Source organism: Pollicipes pollicipes, unplaced genomic scaffold (genome assembly GCF_011947565.3).
Source record: "Pollicipes pollicipes isolate AB1234 unplaced genomic scaffold, Ppol_2.1 Scaffold_4295;HRSCAF=5057_pilon_pilon_pilon, whole genome shotgun sequence".
NCBI classification, from domain to species: Eukaryota; Metazoa; Arthropoda; class Thecostraca; order Pollicipedomorpha; family Pollicipedidae; genus Pollicipes; species Pollicipes pollicipes.
Window position 1 is genome coordinate 26,043,759 of NW_023596461.1, and position 19,487 is coordinate 26,063,245.

General features: G+C 56.3%; 2 protein-coding genes across 2 annotated transcripts in view; both read left to right on the forward strand.

The window, feature by feature from the left end:
* The window catches only part of LOC119097360 (uncharacterized), a 4,294-nt gene extending 4,002 nt beyond the window's left edge, over positions 1-292 (forward strand). The window contains exon 6 of the mRNA XM_037220407.1: positions 134-292. Coding sequence (XP_037076302.1) covers positions 134-292 — 159 coding nt within the window. The remainder of the gene's footprint in view (positions 1-133) is intronic.
* A 791-nt stretch (positions 293-1,083) lies between these two features.
* On the forward strand, positions 1,084-19,450 carry LOC119097361 (plectin). Its single transcript, XM_037220408.1, has 9 exons — positions 1,084-1,205; positions 7,312-7,457; positions 14,345-14,500; positions 15,381-15,444; positions 16,051-16,154; positions 17,290-17,514; positions 17,785-18,392; positions 18,774-19,165; positions 19,431-19,450. Exons 3-9 carry the CDS (start codon positions 14,405-14,407, stop codon positions 19,448-19,450), a joined length of 1,509 nt encoding a protein of 502 aa, XP_037076303.1. The 5' UTR covers positions 1,084-1,205; positions 7,312-7,457; positions 14,345-14,404.
* Positions 19,451-19,487: the final 37 nt, after the last annotated feature.

Consider the following 19,487-nt stretch of genomic DNA (forward strand, 5'->3'; position numbering starts at 1 on the left):
GCGCGCCGGTCCGTCCTCGTGTGCGCGTGTGGCCTGTCGCGCCGGTCGCACCTCTGGTGCCGGAGCTAACCACTAATCGCCGCTGGGGTCGGGCCGGCCGGCCGCGCGCTGACGGCACCCCGCCCCCGGCCAGGCCACGCAGCGCGAGACGGAGGAGCGCGCGCAGCGGCGCGCCGCTGAGCTGCGTGAACAGTGCGCCCTGGAGCAGCAGGCCAAGGCGCACCTGGAGGAGGCGCTGCGCACCGACCTCGAGGAGCGCGACGAGCTGGTCAAGCTGCTCAATATGAGGTAGCGGTCATCTTCCAGAGCGGGCGGCAGGCCGGCGCTGTAGCGGGGTGGGCCGTGGGACCGTCGGCTTTATCGGGAAGGGGTCCAACGATGACTAGTTTTGCAAGGCTAACGTTGAGAGTGTGAAGCAGGGAAGGCGATTGTAGATAGATGCAGATGACTGTAGCTTCCGAGCAGGCATGAACTAATTACACTAACAGCAGCTTTGTGTATGTCCGAGGCGTTTGGTGACCGCATGTGTGCGGCTATCAGCTGTCGCATGTCACACTTCACATCAGTCTTACAACGTTAATGCCGTGTCGACCTGGTGCGTTTTTAAAGGCACCCAAAATACAAGCAGCTCCGACCTGCTGTTTTCGCTGCGCCGATTTGTATCAGCTGTCCGCCAGCTGAGCGTGAGTCGCGCTCTCAGTGATGTGCCTGCCATCGATGCTCTGATGAGGGGCGGAGCCATGCAGAGCCAGTGGTGACGTGATGACTGGCGGTTGGTCGGCCGGTGGCGTGTTGTTTGGTGCCGGCCGGCTGTTGTGTTCAGTGTCGGCCGACTGTTGTTGCGTTGTTTGCTACCAGTCGGCTGTTGAAATATTTGTTGCCCGCTGGCCGTTGCCGTGTTGTTTGGTGCCGACCAGCTGTTGACGTGTTTTTGGTGCCGGCAGACTGTTGACATGTTTGGTGCCGGCGGCTGTTGGCGTGTTATTTGGTGCCGGCCGGTTGTTGTCGTGTTGCTTGGCGTGAGTTGCCTGGTGACGTGTTTGTCAGCTGCCTGACCGCGTGCGGTGCGTTTGCTCGGCTCCAGGTGCAGCTGCTGAAGGAGGGTCGGACGGAAGAGGAGCCGGCTCCGTCCCAGAATGGCTCCGACCAGGCCCCGACCCCGGCCTCTCCACCAGCCCCGTCCGCAGAGGCCGACCAGCTCAGAGGTACGGCACGGCCTCTGTAGGCGCCTGAGTCAGCGGAAGCTGGAGTACAGAAACTTGCTAGATGGCCGGCCAAAAGCATTGCTGCGGCCGGACAAACACTACTCATCGCTCGTTGCCTGGCTGCACCAATCATTGGACACAAACTGAGCAATGCTTCTGTCACCTGCACATTTCACAGCGCGAGAACTCAAAGAACGTGGGCGACCGTAGAGAGTCGCCTGGATTTTAAACATTTCTTGGCAGTGGCGAACGGTTGATGTTGCCGATGACTTATCCAATTCAGAAAGCTGGGAAACGTTTGTCGCTGATCGCGGCGTGCCCAGCTCTTACCCTGGCGTGGCTGTCGGTGGCCCTGATGGCTGCTGCACACAGTTAGTGGGCTTTCTTGGTCCTCTATCGGCCGGACTCGCGGTCAGATCGACTCGGCCCGTGTGCCGATGCCAGCGACCTCTCGTGCGGCACGTGTGTGGTCCGCGCTCTTCCACGCAGGGCTTGCCGGACAGGCTGACGCCACCATGACGTCAGCGGATTCGGGGTATGGCTGTGCCCGCTAGCGACGGTGATATTCCAGGGGAGTAGGACCTCTGCCCCCACCTATACGCCAATGTAGAATGGCGGCTTCCGTCCTAGGGTGATGGGCTGTGCAACTTAATGGCAATTGTAATCCATGACCTGTGGACAGATATGCTTCGGCGTGATATAACGAAATAATTTTTGTAATTAAATGTTCTGTGAAAAGTATTGTAACCAATGCCCCAGAGACTTTCTAAAATTGCTGTAATTGCTTCTAGCAGTCCTGGCAAACCTTAACCAAACGTATAGATTGCTGGGCAGATCAGGGTATCTTAGTAAAGTTATACTGCATAACATTTTCAGTTCTATGTTGACCGATACGGTCGTTAAGGCTACACGGATAGGCCATGCGGCTGCTGTCTGCCGCGGAGATCCCCATAGCCACGGTACACGACCTCCCAGCGACCTCTCCGCGAGCTCTGATCTGTTGTCCTGCGAAGTTGGCGGGTACTCTTACCCGGTACCCGGTACCTCCGCGAGCTCTGATCTGTTGCCCTGCGAAGTTGCGGTACCCTTACCCGGTACCCGGTACCTCCGCGAGCTCTGATCTGTTGTCCTGCGAAGTTGCGGTACCCTTGGTCTGGAACTTTTCATGAACAACATGTCGTGGGTCATGAAATGACGCTTGTTGTCATTAGTACAGATCAAATATCATCACTGCTACCAATCATCACGTCTTCTTGACAACCATAAGTTAGTGGCCAAGTTCCGTGAACCACTCCAAAAGTGCTGAGCAAAATTGGACCATTAGAACAGACAACATCACAGGCAACGAGCCTAGGCTTGATTACCGAGGGCGGGCTAGCCTTATTGAGTATCCATCGCGACGCTCCCTCAGCTAAAATGCGATTTCACTCCCCCAGTTTGTCATTGCGGTCAACCTTGTTAGATATTCCGATCATCCCTCATGTTCTATACTCATTTGCTGTGTTTGACAGTTCCTCCTAAATCATCGTGTTTTGTTAAGAAGTGGCGCATTTTACTTTCCGCATTCATCTTTCAAATACGGTGACTTGCTCTCACACTTCAAACGCCGGATGAACTCGGACGTTTTAATTCCTCTAAGTACACAATCATCTGTGTGAGACATAACACCGGCTCTGTCCTGTCAGCTCCAGGCCAACGCATGATACCGCTCTCAAAGCGCATGTCACAACACTGCTCTAGCTCTCCGGCGCTGGAAATGGAGGCTGGTTGTGCTCACTCTGCCGGAGCTCTTACTCTGAACTTTTGTATACGTGTCCTACACCTGTTCGTGAAATCTAATGCTCAATTTTTACTCTCGGATGTGTCTTATGGTGCTCTTAGTATTTGCGCTCATGCGACGGAAGTTAGTTCTTCGCGGCTGTTTGTGTTGGGTGTCCAACTGTTTGTGGAAGTTGATTACAATGCCCTTCTCTCAGTCCTCCTCGTTTTCCCCACGGATCCCTCGATGCCCTGGTCGGATGGTCGTGCGGGTCTGCTTCGGAGCTCGCCGTCCCGGGTCAGGACCCGCCTCCCTCCCTGCGACCGCGCTGCCGGGCTCCGCCGTGACCGCGCGTATTTGTGACGCGCTCGGGGTATAAATAACCACGGTGAGCGGCGGCGGCGGCGGCGGCGCGGCCGGACTGCCAGCTGGAGCGGGCGGCGCGGCGGCGCGATGGCGGGCATCGGGCGCAGTCTGTTCGTCCTGGGCCTGGCCGACGGCGTGCTCGTGTTCTGGATCCTGGTGCTCTTCTGGTACCGGTACCGCGTGCTGACGGCGCCGCCCGCCGCCGCTGACGACGACGACCTGCTGCTGGGCGAGCTCGAGTGACCGGCGGCGCTGCCGCGGGGTCATGGGCTAGGCGGACCGGCGCCGCGCGCCACGCCACGCTGCGGTACCGCGACTGGCCGCCGACACGTGCGCGGAGGAGCGGGTGCCGAGAACACGGCGGCGGCCGCCGCCGCTGCTCATGTGGTGTGCTGGGAACTGGTGGCGTGCGTGGACTAGACCGGCTTGTACTTCGCGGGAAGACGACGGGCCACGTGCTGAGGACATAGTGGTGCGTTTTCGGAGAGTGTGCTGAGGACAAGCGGCTGGTGTGGCTGAGAGGCCCGAGGTAAACAAGGCGCACAATGACCTGGCGCATGCGTGCTAGTGGTTGCTTGGACGCATGATCGAAAACGTATTTGGTTTGTGTGTGTAAGCATTAACTAATCTTATGTATTCAGAAAAAACGTTTTGCGTGACATGGACATGAACGGTGCCAACAATTTTTGGTAGGGCAGCACGAGGTCGTAAAACCGTACATCACGACACCTGATTTTTTTTTAAATGGGGGCACACTCATGTGCACAATAGCTGTCGTTTTCTTAGATTGTCATTCCTATGTACATTCATCACATTCCTCGCGTGCCTTGCGCTGCACGACAGTAAAGTATGGGGGCACTGGAACTGGGAGTGGGGGCAAGGACTGGGACCCGCCGCTTTCTGGAAGTTTAACACTACCTCTGTGACCGTGAGCTGCAAAGATATAATGTAAAAGGTTATTATTCCTTCTCCCCCCAACGTGGATGAACGCTTGTTGCACCATGCCGCCGGGGAAATCTGATAAAAGTTTCGTAGCTACTCAGCAATCAGCACATATTCCAGATCATGATCAGATCATGAATAAGTGTATAAACATTTGCTAGTTCAGTGACAAAAGCTTTGCATGACGATATTTCATGTCCGTTTACCCCGCAGCTGTGCTGTGGCTTAGACGCCCAATATCAAAACGTTTTGTTTGAAAAAATAATAGCAGTAAATCTGACCATTTATTACGGTGGCAATAAAAACATCCGAACGTCGTTTTGCTTGAGGATCACAGAGTTTCCATACTCCTTCCAGGTGTACATCACTACCGCCTATGGCGCAGTCCTAAGCACTGCCAAACGTTCTCCGTCTTGATGTGCTTTGATGGGCGAAAGCGGACTGCGGCATGAGCTGGATCCATTCGATCCAGGCGAAGGCTATGCACGTGACGCACTGCTGCCGCGTTGATCCTGCTCTGCACCGCCATTAAGCGAAGCAGGAGTTGTGAGCTCTGAGCTGGCGGTCGGGATCACAATAAGACAATCAAATTTGATGACTTCAGATATGGGTACCCGTGCGTTGCGCCTCGCGTTGCGGGGAATGGACAGCGAGGGAGGGAGGGGGGAGGGGGGGGGACGTACATTTGCCTCCTTGGCAAATGGCAGGAAAGCGGTTGCCCCGTGTCTGTCTGGTGGTGTCGCCCCTCAGCGTCTGCGTCAGTATGTGCAAGTTCTGCTCGACCAGGAACAATAATGTTGTTTGCTCAAATAGGAGACAGAAAGTATTGTAAGCTCTTCGGGCTACATGAGGGTACATGGTGCAATAGGATATGCTTAAAATGGATCATTTAATCATCATCATCATCAAGCACTATTAATTCATCTGAAAACGTATTTGTATCATCAAACGCAAAATGCATCTTAAATTATATGCTTTCATGCACAGTACGGATTTCAGTACCCATGTCCGACTGGTGGGGGACATTTGTTACCCTTTAAAGATTTTCTAGAGCGCTGTGAAAACAGCGAAGCAACGTAACCGGCATTTTAGGTACCATATCCTCAGGCAAGTAGCTAAAATCTTCGGTGGCAAGTGTCAAAGTGTCAAAGTTCCTTCGAAATCCTGAAAATTTGGAACAAAATTTGCGAAATTGCCCAATACCTAGTGTAAACCTTTCGGCTCAGGTGTCATGTTTCCGTTCGCCCCATCCTTGACTGCGTCCCAGAATTTCCGTCAATATTGCGCGCAAGCTGTCCGCAATTTTAACATCATCACAGGTCAGTTCATTGACATTGGCGAGCTCAGTTGACGTGATACCAAAACAACTTTTCATTATTGTCATGTAGTGGACTAATAACTCGTTTCTTAGTTCAATTATGCTATTTGCCACTGGTTTTATTATGTTAAATAAGCTTCGGGAATCGAGAGATATAAATTGCATTACGAATGTCTTATTGACAATGATGCGGAAACCATGGGCACAGTCACTCAGGGGCGATACCCTGAAGTTGGTTCATGCCAGTCCGCCCAGCCACTGCCGAAATACTCGCTGAAAACCATCCCGCTACAATCTACAAGGCAAAATAATTCTTAAATATGTAACAAAACCAGAAAAACAATGCAACACATAACGGGACCCTTCTGCATGTTCACTATATTTTTGCATACCTAAGCGAGCTATGAGGGTTCTGATTTTTGACGTTGATGTCTGGCCGACCTCGTCCAGTGTAGTAACCTGATTGGAAATTCAAAATGTTCCCGGTTACAAAAAGGATACATGCACACCATAAGCCACGCCAAAACTTTTCAAAAGACGATCGTTCAGAGATGCGATGCTGTTGGATTAGAATGTGGTTGAAACGGCTAAATTCATCAGTACTGTCCCTCAAATTATGATTCAAAATTGTCGTTTTTGGGGTAGCGATAGGTGAAGAAAGTATCTAATGATTCTATTATGCAAGGGACCTATATACAAAACGTTTTAAGGTGTGCAATGAGCAGAAAAGCTGCACAAAATTGCAGGCCGTGTCCCTTTGCGTTGTAATGTTAGTTATGCATTTTAGTACGTATAATGCAACTTAATATGAGTTCCACCTTATGCTTCAGACATGTCGGATATCCATAGCTTGTCGGCACATTGTGATTCAATGACCTGCTAATGGGGCTTGGAACTCTAGGTACAGAAGCTATTGAATGTTCTTGGCCAGTATAGGAGAATATTGCTGAGCGGTCGCGTTGAGTCCCACAAGCATCGCACTAGTATTTGTAGCAATGTTATTCTATTGATGTGAGGGTAGTTCATAGTGGTAAAAATTGGAAATAGGGGCTCCTCATTGAAATGATGTGTAAATAATATATTGACGCCTGCAAGAAAGATGTTATGATAGAGGGGACTGTCCTGTACAATCTGACCATAGAGGAGACGTCCCCCCCCCCCCCCCCCCCAACCTCCGGCTGCGCCACCGCTGGACGTGGGTGTCTTGGAGTGAGCTTGAGTTTCTACCGTTTCAATGAAGGGGCTGCTAGGGGGTGGCAAAAATGTCGCACTCTGGCCTTTGTCGTTTCACGACTTCCTCATGGCGCAAAGCATCATACATCGTTTCGACAAGCCTTTGGGAAAAATGCATGCTTTCTCGATTACAGGCAATGACTGGAGCCACAAGTCGCTTCCTAGACAAATTGATGGTAGTTGAAGTGGGAAAGTATTCCAGTTAAGTCTTTGGAAAGGCCGTTCTAAATGCAGTTCAAGACGTCTTCATATGTTTCGTAGTTTTTCTGTCAGTGCCTTCGTGGTCCTCTTTAGTATCCCCGTCACCTGATTTTCCACACGCTGATGTTTTGAGCTCCACACTGGCTGGTGCCCACGCGTCCTTCGACCAAGCGATAAGGCAGCCCCCCGTCCCTTACGTAGCGTGACGTGGCTCGTGTTCGGCCTCGAACCTGTCGGCCACCTCACCCGGTCACGGCTGCTGCAACCGTCCCGCCCTTGCGTTGCAGACAAGGTCAAGCATCTGGAGGAGCTGCTGACGAAGTGCAGGGAGAACATCAAGCTCAACAAGTCGCGCACGGCCACCCTGGTGGCGGAGAAGACGCAGCTGCAGACGCTGCTGACGGAGGAGAAGCGCCAGCTGGACGCGACCCAGGTACGCCCGGCCGCCGCCGCCGCCGCTGGTGATGGCGATGTTGACCGGCGACTTGGGGATGCGGTGAAGGCTGGGTCAGACTGCGCCCGCAAGACCGGTGTCGCGGGACCGAGTGGTTCCCCCTCGACTTGGACCTTCGCGGAGGCCGATGGAGTGATGTGTAGTTTGCGCAGATCAGAGCTGCTGAACAGATGAATTTTCCGCATCACGCGCTCGGGTAGAGAAATGCACAGTGAAATCAAGTATTCGAGGCTGCGGATAATCGCAAGCAACTGTGGGTGGACCCAACCTTTTGGTGGACGAAACTTCAAACGCTTTACTGTGTGGGATTTTTCCAAAAGATGTTTGTGTTACTGGCCTTAGAATAACGCTGTAATTATTGCATTTCAGATATTTGTAGTCCTTTTGGTTAAAAATCCCCACCACGCCCTTAGATCATCATGGAAGTGTTTTCCTACTGTCCAAACAATTTTAAAGGTCTTCATGGTCCATTCATCTGTAACGCCATGAGGACACTTTGCTGGAGTCCTTTAGGAGGATATTCTGCAGCCTTACTCGACAGATAAGGCACCGGCTCCGGAACTGTTCAGTACTTTACGTTTAGAAGTACTCTGTATTCAGAATCTATAGAAAAGCGAATTTGTGCCAGAATCTTGCCACGTGGATAGGATTTTATACGTTTTTCGCTGGTACCGTCGGCACACTGCGAGAGGTAGCACGGCAAGTAAAGGAAGCCGCGAGAGAAAGAGGTAGCGGATGGAGCCAGCATGACAAGCTCAAAGGTGTATTTCTCTGCACAGCAAATTAGGATACCACCTCCAACACCGCTTCTGCAAGTTTTTTGTGTCGGTAACGACAACGGAATAGCAACTGGAAGCTACAGATTGCGCACTATTCTCCACTGGGACCCGCCGATCCAAATCGAGCTTTTGGCGCGCGGCAGGCATGCTCCGAGTTCCCATTGTGTGGCACCGCGCCACCCTGGCTTCAGTTGTCAGGTAGTGGATAGGAGCCAGACCATGTCCATTCCCGACAGCTGCCCTCTCCCCCCACCCCGCGCCACTGCGCCACGATGGCTTCAGTTGTCAGGGGGTAGATAGGTGCCAGACCATGTCCATTCTCGACAGGTACTCCTGCCCCTCCCCAGCCTAAGCCCATTAAGCTTACCTGCTGCCATGACATCGGGCGGCTTATAACGAGCTCTCCAGAGCCGCAGAAGAGGTCTGATCACCCCGGCCACCATGCTCGGCATGCTGCGGAGGCCGCGCCGTGGTGTAGGCTACCGGACAGTGGATCGCCGATTCTGGCACCTTCGTGACAGCTGGAACGGGTGGCGGCATGCCCCGTGTCTGGCGCAGGCTCAACACTTGCGCCACCACATTAGATCATGTCAGTTTTTGAGACGCCGTCGCATGAGATGGAGTGACCACAGGTGTTCATGGGATGTGCTGTCAGACTGCAGTCCGTGGATACGGTAAACTGCGTCGAACGTGACGAAGGCGAGTTGTGGAAGCCGATGTGGAAGGGACAGCTTGAGGGCATGAAATTGTGCTTTGAGGTATAATCTCGGTCGCCAGAGTGGTATCTGAACATTGATGTAAGATTTTTTAAGGGCTGAATTGTTCGCCTTTAATGACCGTTTTACACCCACTCCGTCTCTATGACGAGGCACGTGGAATCATTTTTGGAATGAGGTTGACGTTGGCTCGTTAGCGGTCCGTCAGGGTGCCTTCTCGTCCAAAGTAAACGTATACGATCTCACCAGTTCTGTAGAACTGCGCGTGAGACCGTGACACCATTGCTGCCCACGGTCCGCCGGTGGTTTCAAGAGCAAGACACAGGTGACGCGGCCATTGACGGTTACCCGCGTAAAGACGTCCCCGGGCGCGCGTGCGCACGCATGGGACCCTCGGCCAAGCCAGTGGAAAATGGCCGGTCGGACAGATAACCGCCCAAGCAAAGCCACGATGGCAGCAGCTGTACAGAGGCTGTGGTAAGGAGACTAGTCAGACGCTGATTGGTCAACATCTGGGCACGGGAAAATGCGCAGCAACTGGGTTTGTCATGCGCTCACCACTAGGCAAAACAGGCGCGCATGGAAAATGAGAAGGAGCTTGTTCACTATCGACTCGACCGTCACGATTGATAAGATCTTGTTCGGATCCGTCTGTTGAAGGAGAGCAAGCAGCGGAAAAATATGACTCCATACCAGCTGATAATCGGCTTTGCGTACGGCAAACGTGTGTGCGGTGTTTTGGGATGCATCAACCCTGCGTAACTGTGAGCAGTAAGGTCAAGCATCAACTCCGGCATCAACTCCATCACGTCCGTTCGAGAAATGTTGCGCAGGATCTCCGCCGAACCTTTCAAGGACCGTGACAAAGCGTTCGTTCGGGCTGGGACAACTCACGATTCGCCGGGAGAGTACGGCCTCTTGGAGCCGCAAGGCATGGAAAGAATCCTTCTGGCCAGTGAAGCCCCAGCCGACTTCTTGTCTCCAAGACTGGAGAAGCTGCTGCGTGGTCGCAGTTCTCCTTGATGGGGGAGCTGTAGGTATCTGCGCACATCGCGCCCGCGCGCCCGCGCGTCCAATCTGACTTCGAGCGATGACACCTGTCACGGAGCGGGTTGGCGAAGTGTGCGGAGATAGGACAAAATACGCGAAAAGTTTCGTTTTTGTTGTCCTTGGGCTCAGCTGAGACTTTTTGGCTGTGCAGTTTACTAGGCGTTATTCATTGCGGTTTGCCGTAGTATGTTCCCTTGTTGCTGGCAGTGCATGGAAAGCTGTATCACTGAACCGATTCTCGATTGGGTAAGGAGGCCCGCTTCCTGACTCGACCTGAATCGGTTGCGTCTGCTCCGTCCTCGCTGGATCGAGGTGTCCGTTGGATTACGGGAAATCAAGGTGTGGAGACAGTGACGGGATGTTTGCGCTGGGAGCGCCGCGCCGCCGAACTTCGCTCTGCTTATGCCGCTGTAGTGTGCGCGGCCGTGGCAGCGTGGTGGTTGTCATTTTGATGGGTGATGCAGTTCCTTCTGTAGGCCCCACGGAAGTGTGACGGTGCATGCATATTTGCATCTGCACATAAGATTTTGGCCAAGATAAAACAGAGCACCAAAATAGTGAATGTTGAGCATGAGCACGCGCAAAGGCAGGCATCCACAGGTAACACCGCCCAACGCAGATACCTATAAGGCGGTGGTTTGGGGTTTAGGGGGCATTGACATCAAGACAATTTTGTGCCTTCAGGATAGCCATGAGGGAACTGGCAGCTTAGCGAGGAAAGTTAGGGCATTCACCGGCTATCCTGTGCAAAAGAAGCAGCCATATTCCGGGTCTTCGCGCCTGGTATTAAAACCATGCTGTGTCCACTATTTGGCGTGCGCCAAAGCGTCAGCAACCTCATCCACAGTTCTTTCCACGAAGCGTGAGACGATTTACTGAAGCTGTTGAACTCTATAGTTTAACGTGGAAGCACGCACGCTTGCAGTCCGTGACATGAACGCGGTGTCGAACGTCGCATCCGCATTCAAGAGTCTGCAACTCTTCCGAATAACTTCCGTGTGCCTGGCCTGGTCTTCTGTCTGACCTTGGCGTAGCCATCCGTCTGACCTTGGCCGGTTTTCTAATGGCCCGGTGACAGATGGTCTATGGATGGCGTGCGCTATCTCCTAGCGGTGTCACGGCGGCTGGGCGGGGCGTGGACAGGGCGGTGGCGCGTGCCACCGACGGCCGGACGCCGTCGCCCTGCCAAATCAGGCGGCCCCAAACTGCCGATGGCCAACGTCACCTCGACGCTTGGCTGGGAGTCCGAGCCTCGGTGGCCGACGTCCGAGGCGAACGCTAGTGCGGGGACGTGTGTCGAGTGACGAGGGCGCGTGGCGGGACGCGCGCGTCGGCGTCAGGGGAGCGGGCGCGGGACCACCGCGGAGGAGTCCGGCCGGCGCCATGGAGGAGCCCGAGGGGGGCCCCAGCGGGCCGCGGGGGCCGAGCCCACCCGGGGGTGGAGAACCCGCTGAGACGCCGGCACAGGCCGAGCCAGAGGCCGCGCCCGCCGCCGACTCCGCCGAGCCGGTGCCCAAGAAAAAGAGGGTCGTCAAGAAGGTGGTGGTGCGCAAGAAGAAGGTGCCGGCCAAGGAGGTGCGGCCGGCGACGCCGGAGCCGTCGCGGGCCGAGCCGCCGCCTGCCGACTCACCGCCCGCCGGGCCGCCGCCGCCGGCCGAGCCGCGGCCCTCGGCGCAGCAGGTGACCGAGGAGATCCGGCTGCGCATCCTGGACACGGCCGAGGCGCGTCAGATGCTGGAGCGGGTGCGCAGCGAGCGCGAGGCGGCGCCGCCGGCCGCGCCGCACTACCAGTGCCTGCCGGCGGACTGGCCGCTGCCGGCGCCGTCCGACCACGGCGCCTTGCAGGTACTACGCTACACTTCCAGACGCGACAGCACCAGGGTAATCACGCCGGTCGGCCGGCGCCGCCCGGGTCGGGGCGAGAGGCGCGCTGCGGTGACGTCCTGCAGGAGACACTTTCGGTCGCTAGTCTGCTCGTCTAGTCTGCTCTAGTCTGCTCTAGTCTGCTTTTCTCTGCTCTTATCTGCTCTAGTCTGTTCAGTTTTATCGTGAATAGTCTGAGATTACTTATGTGGTGTTAAAAGCCGTTTGGTGGCACTACGAGGTTTATGAGGATAGTAGACTACACATTTCAGGCAAAGAGGGCAATGCATGAAAGGGCTTTTATGTGTTGCAGATATTCGTCGTTGGGGATGCACTGATTTGCTTGCATCTGCTTTCTCATGTCGACTACACCACTGGTGGAAAAACTAGGCGAGCCGGCCATAGCAGCGGGTTTCTGAACCCGAGCCTATTTAGAGCAGGAATCTGTAATATTCGTACCACATTTCGTGCCAATAAGCGAAGAAAATGTAATTGGTTTGGCAACTCTTCCTCGCTTTTTGTTTCTTCCATATTATTTTAGATCCCTGACGCATTTGACAATAGGCGTGGGGCTAATGAGGTTGACTGGCTTTGCGGCGTGAGTTTTGGCTGTCTCGTTGTCATCCAGGATCTATTAATACCCTACAATAGCCCTCATGTGGATTCCCAACCATTTCGACATTCTGAGCAATAAAGAACAGGCGCTGCTGCTAGAGCAACCATGTGCTGAGGTCGCCGCTTTTCCATTCAACTGCGGCTGGTGACCTGAAGTCAATAGGTGCGAATTACACGTATCCATGTTCTGTGGCAGCAGAAGATTGATGAACTTGTTCAACCATCCAGAACTTTGGAATCACTTCTTGGTGAGTGAAAATTCCCTCGCCGTGTGGAATAGGCGTGAAGAGGGGGCGCTGGCTTCGACTGAGACACATCTTCGCCACACATTCCCTCATCCATCGGGTCGGAACACGCTACAGGATGGGCAGTGTGACCAATGTTCGACCCTTGAGCATGCGCTCGTGTCGTGTCATCGCTGTGTGGCTTATCGCAGGCGTCATTTCGCCCTCATGCCTCTTCCGGGGCCTTTGTATTGTGACTCATGCTCTGACGCACTTTTCGTGTTTAAGACTTCTTAACACACATCGATTTCGGCATTATTTATGTTCTCCAGCTGTGTTCGCACGTAAATTTAGTTGTTGTTTTTTGTAACAGATAACCGGCAGTGTTGACTGGGTAGGATGGTGATGTCCGTTTTCGGAAGGGCTCAGAATGGGCACGTCGTCGATGCGCCCTAAACCTGAAATATCACCATTTTACCTCCCTGACCTGTTGTCCACGTGCTCGCCAAACATCCCGTACCGTCTGTGATCCTTGGCCCTGCTAGGTCCTCACCCGGCTCCATGTGTGTGATGCGATGTATGTCCCCCTGCCGTCCCGATCTGTCTTCCCTGACCTGCTGTCCCTGCGCCGCCGCTCCTGGCCGGCCGCCCGTGACCCTCCGCCATCCCTGACCCTGTGCCGCGGCCACCGCCAGCAGCTCACATCTCTGGCACTGGCGGAACGCCGTGTTTTCGTGGACCGCTGCCAGCAGAAACAAGGCCGACTTGTCGGGCGGTGGGCGGTCGAGTCTCCGCACCGAGCCTCACCCCGGAACTGGCTCAGACGCTCGGCCCGATGATCGCGGCCCACTGTTGCGACGTTGATGCTCGGGCTGGGGTCTCTGTGCTGCACACGGCTGTGACGTCACCGTTTGTGCGCGGTGCTGTCAGCGGCGGATCTCTGGAATGGTTTGGCAGCGGCCGCGGTAGTTCGGCCGCCGGCCGCTAGTGGCGCTGGTGGCCCGTGCGCGAGTTCTGCCTTTCATGATCGGAGATGAAAGCAGAGGGCCCAAATGGCCTATTCGGCCAGTCTCGATGCCAGGAGCTATTGCTGTAGGCTGAAGCACACGGACCACAGTTTAGGTTTGTGTTGATCGACCGGTTAATGCATAATTGACGCAGAAGGACAGGGTTGGCGAGACCTCGATTCAGTGTACAAAAAAAACGAACAATTCGAGGAAACCAGCGAATGGTCGACAAGGAAGTATTCACGCTTACAAGTATTCGCGTCCAGTGCATAGACTACCGACCGATGATAGCTATCGCATGGACCCCGTAAACAGAAGTCATGAATACAGGAGCTGACTCAGGCCGTCTCCAACTTCATGGGCAGGCTGTCATCACGGCGTTACAGGAAGAATACAAACTCATAATGAGGGACGCTGGTCGTCAGCGCCGATGGGGGGGGGGGGGGGCGCCGCTCTCAGCGCCAGACCCATCGGCACTCTGTGTGTCAGTGATGCAGCACGGCTGTAGCTCGGGGCGTCTGTGTATCAGTGATCCAGCACGGCTGTAGCTCGGGTCGTCTGTGTGTCAGTGATGCAGCAGCGGCTGTAGCTCGGGTCGTCCGCCGTCGACAGGAGGCGCACAAGAGCGAGTTGGAGCGGCTGGAGGCGATCGTGGGGGAGCTGCGCCGCACCATGGCCTCCACGCAGCACCAGGCGCAGGAGAACGCCATGAGCACCGCCGAGCAGAAGGCCCAGATGCACCAGGAGCTCGAGCAGAAGGAGACCCAGGTCGGTACTCGGTGCCTTCACAGCTCGGTGCCCGGGACACCGGCATTGGCACACCAGTGCTTCCCCGGCGCGCAGCCTTTACCGATAGCGGGCGGCGCTGAGGCAGCTCGCCTGATTCTCAGCTCGCAAGGTCAGCAGGCAGCTCGCCTGATGATACTTGTAGTCAAATCATTTAAGTGCTCAGGCAATTTTTAAACGTCTGCTTAAGTGGGTCGACGATTTCTGTACTGTCGTCCGCTAAATATAGATGCCACATTTTTGGTAGGATGGCATTTTTGGATACTTGTAAGGCAGGCATGGGAGCAATGAACCCATTTTCATTTTGTCCGAATGTCTTGTCATTCCTAGCTACTTTTGTGAAGCTGTTTAATATGAATCAGTGCTCACCCACATGCATGCGTAGGGTAAGAGTTATGTTTCCCTATGGAACCGACTTCGTAGATCCCATTCTTTCATAGCATCTCCACGGCTTAACAAGTTGTCGTGGGTCTTTGTCAACAAATTGTCTAATCGTGACATTGAAATATAGATATTGGATTGGTGAGTTACGACTGGTTAATTTCACGATTTCTTTTGCCGAGCGTAGGTGGTACAGATGCCCGGGTGATGTTTCTTTGTCCTTTTCCGGATGATCCTGTTTAAATGGCCGGTGAAGTCCCCTGTGACCGCTTAAGCGGCGGGGGGGGGGGGGGGGGCGTCTGCAGCCACCTCCTCTGTGGTGCTTCGTTTTATGGCCGACCTGAGCTGTACCGCCCAGGCCACGCTGGTTCAGGTGTTCTTAGTGAGCCCGGTGCTAGGTGTGTGCCCCCGCGCCTGAAAACCTTGGTAGAGCTTCAGTGGCATCATATCTTTTGACGCAAGTGATGACTATCGTTTTCAGGTTAAACGCCTACAGGACGAGACAGAATCCAAACGAAAGTCGCTGGAGCAGCTACAAACACGAGGTGAGGAGTAAATACTGTAACGGGGCGCTTGGCGGCGTCAGTTGACAAACACTTCTTTTTAACACGGCTTGTTATATTTTGATGTTGTTTCTGTATATACGTATATATATATATATATAATATAATATAATATAATATAATATTATGCCATGTTGCCCGAGAAATGTATGATTGAAGCATAGTATTTTATAAGTTTCATATTTTTCAGCCACGTGACAAAAATAAATGAGTCGGAAGCCAAACTAGTGCTCAGGCGTTCTGTCCGAGCGCTTCGCTCCTGTTTTCAGTTTAGGAGCGGGCACCTGGAACAAAGTTATTCTCAAACGGAGACCTCTGAAGTACGGTCTTCTGTCCTAAACATTTGACAAAATGCCCTCATCACCCCCAGGAATGTTCATAACCCTCACAGTGTTGTTCACGTGGTCTCTGCTGGCATCGTCTCGCCCATCCTCCAAATGATGCATCCTGTCGTGGAGTGATAAATAATTCATATCATTTCGCACACTACACTACATGAGGGCTGACACACGGCCTGTTGGGGGGGGGGGGGGGGGCCGTTGCGCCCACACTGTTTTCCTGGCATCTGATGGTGGGTTAACATTGCAGTTGCCGCCCTCGAAACTGAAACGACTCAGCTGCGCGACACGCACAAGCGGCAGCTGGAGGAGCTGGAGCGCCTGTCGGAGGAGGAGAAGGCCGGCCTGGTCCAGGTGCGTGACACACGGGCCCGCTGTCGGCGCCACGGCTCCCCGGGTCAAGCCGGGGCACGCGGCTGCGCTGTGTCTTCGTCATACCGTTACTGTCCGCCGCAGCTCCCCGGGTCAAGCCGAGGGCACGCGGCTGCGCTGTGTCCTCGTCATACCGTGTGACTGTCCACCGCAGCTCCCCGGGTCAAGCCGGGGCACGCGGCTGCGCTGTGTCTTCGTCATGCCGTGACCGTCTGCCCACGCAGTCGGACCAGCGGAATGTTTGTTTCGGCGGAGCGACGCCAAATGCAGGCGGATCGGTGGGTCTGGCACGGGCCGCCCTGACCAGAGCCGCCACGCCTGTTGTCAGGACAAACTCCGGCCTGCCCTGCCTGTGCCGGCAGCTGTCCGTGCTGCGGGGACAGGGGACCTGTGGTGTCGCGTCCCGCCCTCGTCTCGCCGCCATTCTGGCCGGATCGAAGCCACTTGTTGGCCGCCGGCCACGCGCCGCCTAAATTAGCGGAGAGGCTGCCGTCCGAGGCCGCCGGGATCGAGTCAACCGTCCCCCCCCCCCCCCCCCCCCCTGTGTCCGGCGTCCCTGACCGCCCCCGGTCTGAGCCGGGGACAGGAACGCGACTCTGGGAGCACGACCATGCGACAGCGGGAAATCTGGCTGGAGCGAATCATGACTGGGTCACGATGCCCCATGTGTACGACGTTGCTCGATGGCGTGGGCTGTGACCAGCTCCGGTAAAAGTGTTCGGTGGCGTTGCTTCATCAGCGCAGGTCCTGGTCACAACGCCACAGTGTCGTGAGATCGACTCTAGGCACGCCTGTGTCTGGACGGCGTAACCAAGCTCGTCGTGACCGATGACTGGACTCAACATGCACGCGACGTACGACTGAAATTGTGGCCGTCTTTCATCTATTTTGCCTTCGCATTGCGCTAGCCTCACTTCTGTGTTGCCATTCGGTACGCGCGCGCAGCCGTGCTGTTCCCCTGCGGAAAGGGCGTACAACCACTCCCATATGTGTGCTGTAATTCTTTACTGGAATACCATTAATCGTGCTTCAAGCTGGCCTGTAAGTGCAGTTGTGATGGCTAACGCGACCTCAGACATATCAGAAGTGTCTCGAAGTGACCACTTGTCCGCCGCAGGAGCTGTCACGCGCGAAGCAAGAGGCGCTGCGCGTGCTGGAGCAGGAGCTGGAGTCGCGGCTGGCCGAGGAGTGGGGCCGCCGGCTGCACCTGCGCGAGGAGGAGCTGCGCGCCGAGATTCGCGAGAAGGAGAGCCAGCTGGAGCTGGCGGCCGAGGAGCAGCAGCTGGCGGCCAGCGCCGCCGCCGCCGGCGGACACCAGACGGCCCAGCGGGCGGAGCTCATAGTACGTGAGCCGCGGCGATGTCGGCCGATGCACGGCCGGAGGGAAGCGGAGGGGCGTGTCTGTCAGCTGGCCACGCGTCGTGGCGGTGGTGGTAGCGCGCGTGAAACGTCACACCACACGGAGGGCCAAGCTCAGCGTGTCTGGGTGCGTGGGGCGGCGTAGTGGGGACTTGTGGCGGCGCCCAAAGGAGCGCACCGTTCTTGACGCATTGCCTGTCCGTTGCAGGCCGGGGCCGGGAGCTTTGGTTAGAGTCGCTGTCCTTCGTTGCAGGACACCATCGACGGTCTGCGCACCGACCAGATGGCGCTGGAGTCGCGGCTGCAGGGCTGCCAGCAGGCGCAGGCGCAGGCCGAGGCCCGACTGGAGCAGGCGCAGGTGCAGATGGAGGAGGCTCGGAAGGAGGCCGAGGCTCGGATTGAAGAGGCTCGGAAGAAGGTCGAGGCTCGGATGGAAGAGGCTCGGAAAGAGGCCGAGGCTCAGGTGGAGGAGGCCCGAAAGGAGGTCGAGGCTCGTGTGGAGGGGGCTCGCAGCTCGGCTCTGGAGGAGGCTCGGAAGGAGGCTGAGGCTCGGGTGGAAGAGGCTCGGAAAGAGGCCGAGGCTCAGGTGGAGGAGGCTCGGAAGGGAGTCGAGACGCGACTTGAAGAGGCTCGGGTGGGGGAGGCTCGCAGCTCGGCTCTGGAGGAGGCACGGAAGGAGGCTGAGGCTCGCATGGAAGAGGCGCGGAAGGAGGCTGAGGCTCGGGTGCAAGAGGCGCGAAAGGAGGCCGACGCCCGGGTGGAGGAGTTGGACCGGCAGCGGCAGGCGGCTGTGGAGGAGTTGGACCGGCAGCGCCAGGCAGCTGTGGAGCTGTCGCTCCAGACTTCCAGCCAGGAGAACAGGTGACCGGCATGCGTGGCCATGTCCGCTACAGCTGAGGGGTTAGGGGTGGACGGGGGAGGGGGTGGCGTGCATTGGGATGTGGCGCCCTGTTCCCCACTGCTCTTCATGGTGGGAATGGATAGGAACAATCGTATCCCAATTGTTACTCGTCACGGAGCCCCGATGAACCACGTCCTGAGATGTTGGAACGATATTGGATGGAAGCTCTCGTTATTCACATATCTTGTAGCGAGACTCGGTAACGTAAAGTATTCCATGTCTCTTGTGCGTTAAGAAATCAGTTATTGGAGCAACTAGTATCACGAGTGTCTGTGCCGTAATGTTGACACATTCCGTACGTACCAGGCCTGTCCCCACTGACCAGTGCCCTGCGCCGCCAGTGCCAGGCTGGAATCTCAGGCGCAGGCGGACGAGCTGCAGCGCCGTCTGACCAGCCTGAGCGAGGAGCAGGCTGCCACGCTGGCCGAGCTGGAGGCGGAGCGCGGCCGCGGCGCCGCTGACCGCCAGGAGCGCCAGCAGCTGCAGCTGCGCACCGAGAAGCTGTCGGGCGTGGTGCGCTCGCTCGAGGAGAGCCTGCGCGAGCTGACTGAGCAGTGTGGCCGCGACGCAGAGGTCCGCGCCGCCGCCGCCGCCGCCACGGCCGCTACGCCCGCCGCGCCCGCTGGCAGCCAGCTGGATGAGCTGACCACGCTGCTGGACGACAACGCGGCGCGGCTGGCCGGCGTCACTGAGGAGGTGGGCGCGCTGCGGCTGGCCAAGCAGCAGCTGGAGGAGAAGGTGGCGGCGCTGTCGGCGGACGCCGACGGCCGGCTGGCGGCCGCCGACGCGGCGCGCGCCGCCTCCGAGCAGGCGCTGGCGGCGCGCGAGGCGGAGCTGGCGGCGCTGCAGCAGCGGGCCGAGCAGGCCGAGGCGGACGTCGGGCGGCTGCGCGCCGAGGCGGCGGCGCTGGCCGAGGAGAAGGACGGCGCCCGCGGCGAAGCTGAGGCGCTGCGCACGGCGCGCACGGACCTGGACGACGCACTGCGCACGGCGCGCAGCGAGCTCGAGTCGACGGTAAGCGACATCAGCGACTTTGACGAGGTGTCCGAGGGTTA